Source organism: Limulus polyphemus, unplaced genomic scaffold (assembly GCF_000517525.1).
Source record: "Limulus polyphemus unplaced genomic scaffold, Limulus_polyphemus-2.1.2 Scaffold681, whole genome shotgun sequence".
NCBI classification, from domain to species: Eukaryota; Metazoa; Arthropoda; class Merostomata; order Xiphosura; family Limulidae; genus Limulus; species Limulus polyphemus.
The window spans coordinates 54,080-63,812 of NW_013666291.1; the positions used below are offsets into that span (position 1 = coordinate 54,080).

The 9,733-nt window shown below is 29.8% G+C and overlaps 1 protein-coding gene across 3 annotated transcripts in view; it reads right to left on the reverse strand.

Annotated features, from left to right (window-relative positions):
• Window positions 1-1,021: 1,021 nt before the first annotated feature.
• Window positions 1,022-9,733, reverse strand: part of LOC106459917 (hypoxia-inducible factor 1-alpha inhibitor-like) — a 26,150-nt gene continuing 17,438 nt past the window's right edge. For all 3 annotated transcript variants that reach the window (XM_013919584.2, XM_022386491.1, XM_022386490.1), the window contains exons 5-7: window positions 7,748-7,918; window positions 6,862-6,981; window positions 1,022-1,577 (exon numbers count right to left, since the gene is read on the reverse strand). In XM_013919584.2, coding sequence (XP_013775038.1) covers window positions 1,533-1,577; window positions 6,862-6,981; window positions 7,748-7,918 — 336 coding nt within the window. In that variant the 3' untranslated portion in view covers window positions 1,022-1,532. The remainder of the gene's footprint in view (window positions 1,578-6,861; window positions 6,982-7,747; window positions 7,919-9,733) is intronic.

The following is a 9,733-nucleotide window of genomic DNA, read 5'->3' on the forward strand; positions in this document are numbered from 1 at the left end:
ATACATCAAACCTATCACATCATGCCATATTTAACTACAAACTAGCTATGTATAGATGAATCACAACAAAAATAAATTGGCAATTTATACTCAATTTTATAAGCTTTGTCAACTCAGTGCATAATTTAATTCACACAAGTTCAAGATAAAAAAAATTACATTTTGATATGAATACTTAGTATCCTGAGTATAAGATTATTCAATCCTAGAAACATGTTAAAATCATGTAAGAAGTATAATGAAAGGAAGTACCTTCCTTTTGAGCCAGTCAATGAACTTCGATACTGCTAATTCCATTCAATGTATTATAAAATATCTGAATTATTGAAAAAAAAAGTATTTGATAAGTTCTAAGAACTTATGAATGAAAACAGACACAAAATATTATAATATGTCAACCATGCTACACTTACACCATTTAGTGTCTACTGAGGTCTTTTGCTCAATACCAAGGATCAACAGATTGGTTAGGATTCAACAGACTTAGTAGTGGTCTAAGTTCTATTTATTTCATCAATTTCCTTGAACAACAACTGTTATGGTGTGAACTATATTAATTAATTGGATTGTAGTTATCATCAACTTTATTTAAGTCATTAACAAGTCAGATTTTAGGGTAAGTATTAAAAGCACATTATGATTTATTGAGCATACATTTAAAATAGAGGTTATTAGGAAAGTCTTGGGTACATTTTCACAATTTTCTCATATTCTCTGTTTATAGGTACTTAACACTATAAATTAATCTATCAATAATACAGTAAACAATAATAATTAACTTATATCAAGAAAATCATTACAAAAGGTGATTCTGCATGTAACTTAACACAGTAAAAAATTGGTATTTGAAGTTTTAGCAGTATAGAGAAATATTTTAATAGATTTATAGTTAAAATAATTGACAAAAATGAGCACATCTTTATGAAGTAATCTTCTAAACAGAGAATAAGTTAATTATCATATAATTATAATGTATAATCATTTATGCTAAAATCAAATTATGATTATTATTACTGATCTCAATATTTTCGTTTACACTATTATTTTAATAACAAATTAAAATATATATATTTATTTTTTTACTACAACATGATCCTGTCATTATAAGAGCTCAAGAAAAAGTACTAAAGCTTAAAGTATTTGTTAACGCTCAGTACAATTAAAAAAAAAAGGAAATTCTCCATCAAAATATAGCAGTATTATTTTAACTTGATACACTCAGATTTGGCCTAGAAAACAAAAAGTTGAGCAAAAAACTGATATTAGTACTAATGGCTCCACAGTCTACGATAATATTTGTTAAACTTTAAATCATTAGGTGAAACCAAGCATTATAAGAATATTTCAATTCACAAATCAATATATCTTTGAATTATGGCTTAGTTTGATATCCAACAATTAAAAAATTTTAATTTTGTTTTCAAAATTAATGCCCTGATTTTTTTGGAATTCATCATATAAGAGTACTTTGGAACATAAAAGTTTCTACCAAGGTAGACTTAGAAATTAACTGGCACCACAACTTTCATATTTTAGTTATATCTGCCCTCCAGAATTGTTCGTAGTAATGGTCCAACCTGTAAATATACAAAGATGGAACATAGCATTAAAAATACAACAAAATAGAATTTATGTATGATAGACACATTTACCCAACAAAACTGCAGTATTAAACAATTGTTTGAATAAATTATGTTTTATTCTTTCGACTTTACAGCTTTAAGACAAAAGGAATGTATGTCTACCTTACTTCCATCAATACATACTGCTTCTATAGATGTATAGTCTGAGAAGAAGGTTTGGAAGTCAAATATTAAACAATTTAAAAGTGCAAGCTTTTTCTTTGTTATGTCCATCTTTTTACTTTTTGTATAACAATACAAAAAAGTGTTCCTGTCCAATCAACTTTCAGTTGATCCAAGAAATTATCAGATCAAACATGCACAGAAAAACATGATGTTAAAACTCAAATCACATAGAAATATTATATACTTTACATCTGAATATCAGTGCTTTTCTACTTTGACAAAGCCATTCAAAATTTGCATGCAAAATATTTCTTTTTATTAATCACATTACTTTAAATAAGAAAATTACAAGTTTATGTTTTATTGCTGGTAACAGCCCATTAATATATTTCCTGTAATAAAGGAAACAAGACTTAACAGTATTCCAAGTAAGGCCTCACAAGAGTCAAGTATAAATGTTTACTATTAAATTTGAATTTTCAGTATATGGAACAAAGAATCTTATTAGTTCTGATTACCACAACTTGTTCTGATCAATCTGAATTAAAGAATTCTTTTCAGTAATAATTCTCTATAGCAATTTGACATCATCAGTAAATCTATGTAGTTTACAGCCCAATTAGCTCTCAATATCATTTATGTACACAGTGAACCACAAATGTTTTAAAGTAGAACCCTCAGGAACCTCACCATCACTAAAAACCTCTAATCTATTACCATGTGCTGTTTCTATGACATAACTATGAGGGGTTAAAATTTAGACCCTGGAGTGACCATCTAAGAGAAAGTAAGCAACTGAAATACAATGTTTGCATTTACTAGATATCACTGGACAGATCAGATCCAAAATAACAAACTAAATCAAAGGATATTTACGGACATGGGTTCCTGCAGAAATTTTTCTGGGGGGGGGGGGGAGGAGTGTGAAATTGTGAATTGAATAAAAACATTTATATACATATGCTGAAGTAATAAAGAAAGAATTATATTTCTCATTTTCCAGGTGGTGGCAGGTGTTCCCACTTGAAAGATTTTTCATACATTAAGTATATATTTACAAGATTCCTCATCTTCTGATATGTGTTAAGAATTGCCTTAGCAATTACAAAAGAATAATAATAATAAATTGTGAGTAAATCATTTCACTTGCTGAATGTGATGAAGGTAATAAAACCTTATGGTGATAAATGTATCAAAAGAGATTTGATACTAAGATAAAGTATTATTTGATGAAAATAAAGCTTAAAAGCTTTCCTGTTCTTAAACTATTAAATGTTTATTGATTTGACTTTGATCTTGGTGTATTTGATGATTACTTTGTCAGTTGTTCAAAACAAAAGGAGAATATAATGAATGGAATGCTAGGAAGATCTTTGTTTTTGAATAAAAGAAAATTACACTCTAAAACTGAATGGTAACAAAGTCAAACAAGTTTTGGTGATGAAAAATTCACTGTGAGACAAAAAAGTTTGAAAAAGGCTTGAATGGTTAATGAAAACTTTATTACAATTTTAACACAGTAATAAATGTACAATGTTTCGACAAGGTTTTGTCATCATCAGGTACAAGCAGAATCAGGTTAAACAATATGGCAAACACACATGGGTGTGGGGCCCAGACCAGAAAGAGGTCCATGATGGCAGCATAATGAATGAGGTTCCTTGAATGAAATGAGCTAATATACAACCAATTAGAAAAATTGACCCATTCATGGAACCATAAAAACAAAAATAAATCCAGGGAAAGAAAATGTTTTCTAATTTTCCCAAACTATAAAAGTGTATATGAAGAATTGATAAACATATTGGCAGAAAACCTAACAGAGAAAATATCAAATATGATAAAAAGGAATAAATATCACTCCATTATTGTGGATTTAACTCCAGACTGTTCAAATGAAGACCAACTTGGTTTAGTAATTCAATACGGTACTGAAGATGATGAACAAGCATTGGTATTTTTAGGTTTCACTGCCTTAGAAGAAAGGCATACAGGAAATTATTTGGTAGAAATTGTTTTGGAAGAAATTAAAGTGAAAAATTGAAATATCAGATTGTGTTGGCCAATCTTATGAAAATGCAGCAAATTTATCTGGCACATATACATAATGGAGTGCAAAAGAGATGAATCTATGCAGGCTGTATACATACCATGTGCTATGCACAGCCTAAATGTATCAAGCAAAACAGCTATGAAAGCTTCTGAAGCATGTACTAGTTTCTTCAGTCTTCTGCAAAAGCTTTATAATATTTTCAGTGGTTCAACTCAAAGACAGCAAAAATTACATCAATACATTTCAGGAGAAAAGCTTTTAACATCCTTATCAACTACACAATTTTCAGTTCATTTCTAAGCTGCTTATGCATTACACAGCAGATATAAAGAAATGTTAGAATGCTTGGATAACCTTTTAAAAGATGAGTTCTTGAACCAAGATGCAAAAACAGAAGTCTAAAACTTGAGAAAAGAACTAATGTACCTGGACACAGTATTACTATGTGTTATTCTAAAGGGTATGCTGACAAGAATTAATACTGTTTGTGCTTGAAGACAAGAAACTTGAACCAATTCGAGTCAGTGCTACACTTCATTATCAAGCTTAACTGAATATGCATCAAGTTAACACAGTGAGAAAATTTGGGTTATTTTGAAAGAGAAAAAAATCTGTTGGAAGAATTAAATGGACAGGATTTTGAACTTTTGTTCCAGAGCAAAGGAAAGAAGAAAAAAGTGAAAAAGAAATTCTTTGGCATATTAGAAGCATAGAAAAGTGATTTCAATATTACCGGAAAGTTCTATGATAATTTTCAAGCAAATACTTTTTTAAATGCTAGATATACTAATTAATGATCTTAAGCAATGCAGTCTAATTCATAAAAACTCAACAATGTGTTCACTTTCATATGGAATAGACAGATGTCAATAGCTTAGTTTGTCGAATTATATGGAGAAAATATTAACAACAGCCTAAAAGAAGAATTATTACAGTATCATTCATATAGGGATGGTTTTTCCATGATGGCAAACTTGATCCAAAATGAAGTTAATTAAAAACTACCTAAGAACAATGATGATGCAAAACAGGCTCTCAAACCTCACATTGCTAAGTATTGAAGCCGATATGGTCGAAACTTTAGATACAGAAGAAATTATTGATAAATCACCCAAGTACATAAAATGTTATTTCAAAAGTGCATTATATGTAGAGTGAACTATACCGTGAAGTGTGATAACACTATACAAGTAACAATACAGTCATGCTTGTTTATAATAGTATTATATTAGTTTGATTTTAATATTATTATTTTGTTATAAAAGGAATTAATATATTTTTATATATTCTTGTTGAATTTTCTCTTTAAATGTTGGGTTCATGATTGAGGGGCCTATAACATTTCCTGTGAATGGGACCTCATCTGGTTCTGGATAGAAGCAGTTTATACAGACCCAATATGGAACAAGGGGGTCACATGACTAGAGATTCCTTAACTTCTTACTATAGATATCTTAGCACCACAAGATGCTGGTGTAGAGAAGGGCTATTTTGTTCAATTAAGATTGCTTCTTTGCCTTTTTGTTTGTTGATGTTTGGTTGTTTAAAATTAGTATTTTAAACAGATGTGTGATGTTTTTTTTGAGCTACAGTGGTGGTAAACATGGGAGGGTTTTTATTATGTTTGGTAAATCTGGTTTCCGCTTTTCTTCTAGTTTCTCCAATTTGGACATCTAAGCATCATTTTCTTTAAATCTCGTTGTTGAGGCTCTGCTTGAATATGTATGGGAATAATTTTAAGCCATTTCTAAATTGAATAAAAAAGATTTCTGAGGCCACATTATCATAAGTAATTGTAATTTTCTGTAATATTCTGCAGCCATTCTAGTTAGAAAAATGAGTATTTAAGATATATTTCATATTTTTTGTGGTTGTTACAATGTTGGTAAAAATGACTGAGCCTGTATACATAGTGTTAATCAAACACATTTCAGACACTATGTCTTTAACAAAATTTCACCAAAAACATTGGAACAAAATGAGTTTGAAGATGCCTGATTCAACTGTTCATATTAAGACCACCCTCTCATTTAAAGAAAATGCTATAAATAATTTTATTGCTTCAAAGTCTATGTTGAACTGTTGTACTTCAGATATTTATTCACCAAAATTCAAACAAAAATGATGCAGAACATAAATTATTAGCATTGTTACCATCTGTAAAATGAAATATACATCTAGTATAAAAAAAATATATTTCTATGCAAACTATTTTCATTAAAAAAAAATGCTTTTCCTGAAGTTGTTGTATGCACTTGTGTGTATGTGTAATTTGTATATGATAAATATCAAAATCCCAATGAGAACTGTTTCAAAATTATCCTAATGAACACATCAAATTGCTCTAATACAAAAGAATATGTTATTCCAAAGATTTATCAGCATCTTAAAAATACAACAAAATAGAATTTATGTATGATAGACAAATTTACCCAACAAAACTGCAGTATTAAACAATCACTTGAATAAATTATGGTTTATTCTTTTCACTTTACAGTTTTAAGACAAAAGGATTGTAAACATTAAACAATTGAAAAGTGCAAGCTTTTTCTTTGTTATGTCCATCTTTTTTACTTCTTGTATAACAATACCAAAAAGTGTTCTTATATCTAAAATCACCAACCAAAACCCTAAAAAATAATGACTAAATTAGCATTTAGTAGGATAATAAGTGGAAATTTAAAACAAGTATGTTACGAAAACCTATATTTTCAACAGACTTTTGTACAAACCAGCAAATTTCCTCTGAAACACTCCTGAATCCATTTCAGATTGTTAAATCACAAATATAGATTTCAACATCACAAGTATGTTATTGTTCTTATATGTGTACCCTTTTACAGGCTGAACCCTGCCCTTCAAAAAGTTCTTATTCATACCTGTGTCTATGTAAACTGTTTGCACCTAATGATGACAAAACCATGTCAAAATGTTGTATATTTATTGCTGTGATAAATTTGTAATACAGTTTTCTTTATTACCCATTCAAGCTGTCTTCACACTTTATAAACATCAAATAAGATAATAAAGTAGGAATATCATTATTGCTTAATTACTCACTTCATTTACATCCCTGAGTGCTTCGACAAGCATTTTCTCCACATTCCTCATAATTGCCATTTTCTGGTAACCTTCTAGTGGATACAATGTGGAATCTGATAAACAAAGATTTGGTCCAGCCTAAAACAAGAAATTTATTACTGTCAATTAAACTTAATACAGCTCTGTGCACTTGACAGTCATTTTAAGAATGAATGAATCTAAAATTTACGAGCTTAATTCCAAGACAGCAAATCAATGAAGCTAGATAGCAAAACACTTTCATACATCATTCAGTGATGATACAAGTATTGTGGAAATAGTTCATGTGTAAATTGTCGAGAAAAGAAACAAAAAAGAAGAGCATCTCTTTTTTTTTCAGACTGGAAATCACAGCATTTACATATCACACATAACAATAATACCTAAACTAGTTGTATGATATATTCAAACTGTATGCACTAACACAAAACTCAAATGTTTCAAAAAAAAAAAGGAAAATACATCTAAGATATCTGGGACAGAATTACTTTCATTAGAAGTGTAATAAAATGCATGTTATAAAGACAGATGTAATTTGATTATACAAACTTTAAAAAAATGACATCTTAATGGAGGAAATGTTAGATTTGTAAATTTCGTACAACTGACTTCACACCTTACCGTATTCATTTAGAATACAGTTTAGTGAATTCTCTCACATTTCTTACAATACATCAAATAAGTAGTGCAAAAACTTTCATTATATATAACTTTTGAGGTCAAAGAAAATGAGAAAAGTTAATTTATGAATATATACAGAAAAATTCAAGTTGTAACTAAATTGAACATTCATCAATGCCCACTTTCTTAGTCGTATTTACTATAAACTATGCAGTTAAGTTTCTATTACCAATGGTTTATTTACCTTGTACCAAAAATTTAATGAAATGGTAAAGTGAGTTTGAAGAAGAGATTCCACATGATGCCACCAGTACAATGGTAGATACAAAACATCACCTGGACCCAATAATGCCTCATGTCCTTTGATGTCATGAAATTTTGGAAATTTGGTATAATCTGGATAGTCAAAGTCAACCTAGATAATAAAGAAAATATACATTTTAAACATTGGACTTATATTATTAAAACTGATAGATTGCTGGAAAGAGGGAGAGTTTAAAGAATCAAAGAAAGCAAATACAATTGTACATTTCACAAATATTTTATTTATTACCATGATTTTGCCCATAAAGGCATTGTCAGGTGACATAGTTTGGTAATAAGTTGCATAATGTGCTAATATGCCAAGAAAATATATTAAAAACAACTTTCAGAAATTTACAAACATTAATTTTGTAATAAATATACTGAGACTCAGCTTTAACTTATGTCATTATTTTTAATTTTTTTTTGCAGACACTGGTATTTAATTCTGAATTGTTTACAGAATATACTAACTTCTTTAATATAACATTACACCCTAAAGAAAAGAAATACAATCAAAATTGAACAAATTCAGCAATGTATTAAAAAAAATTTTAAAGTCTGAATTCAGAAAAATAAATATCAAAATATCTTTCTCTTTTCCTTACAACCCTTGCAAAGAAGAAAAAGCACAACTTAAATATCATTAATAGTACTGTTACGTCTCCGTTTGTTAATTGATTTTCCGTAACTTCGTTCAGACGAAACTTAAGCGACACAAGTCCTTTCTTAATAAAACTGGTTTATTCTTTCTGAATATAACTTTACCGATACACTCAACTTCAACAATCGCGCTAAACAAACAGTATCACGAACAAACGTTAACTTCAACAATACCCTGTGACTGCAGTTCAATTACACACTGTCTACACACACATTACAATCTATTCCCCGCGTCACGTTGTCACCCTCATTTATATACCTGACTACCCTATATCTAGTAAATACTAGAGCATTCATGACGGAACTGGTGTGGCGCCCTCTAGTTTCTAGAACTATCTTGTCACGTGACCTCGATGACGCAACAATACTAATTCCTAGTCAGAGGAAGCTATCAACGTGAAAGGAAACTATAAATCAACCTGGTGATGAGTGTAGCTAATTAAATGCATTTTTCTTATATTTTTACTTATAAAGATACAAAATGATAATAAGAGCTTAAATTTAACGTGAGCTAAAACCAGTGGTGATCAGTACACTGCAACGGTACACTACTACCCGAAACGAGTTAAATAAGAATTAAAATATAGACGTGAAACGTTTTAAAAGGTCATGAAACTCTATAAAATTTTTAAACCTTGAATCGGTAGCAAGAATATTGCTGAATTTTGTGTTGTTTAAAATATGATAAGATAAACCTCATTTGTGACAAACAAGAACGGATTAAATAATATTACAGTATTCTTAAATTTAATTAGTTTCATATATTCTCATTAGAAGAGGACACCGTGCCAAAGACCCGTATGTCTGTTGCTGAGTTACAAAAACATTTTCGTCGATACGCAGAGGGCGCTTTCTCCTTGTCACGGTGTCAATACCCATCCAAAAGCTCAAGACGGGCAAAGTAATTTTACGTGATTGACAATTGTCTAATGAAAAGTCGCACTACTAATACAGACCTAGCTGTGAGGATCTTATTTAATCGAGTACAGTATTTGGTCAAAGATTAGTTTGTAACTGTGGGGATCTTATTAATCGAGTACAGTATTTGGTAAAAGATTAGTTTGTAACTGTGGGGATCTTATTAATCGAGTACAGTATTTGGTAGAAGATTAGTTTGTAACTGTGGGGATCTTGTTAATCGAGTACAGTATTTGGTAGAAGAATAGTTTGTAACTGTGGGGATCTTATTAATCGAGTACAGTATTTGGTAGAAGATTAGTTTGTAACTGTGGGGATCTTATTAATCGAGTACAGTATTTGGTAG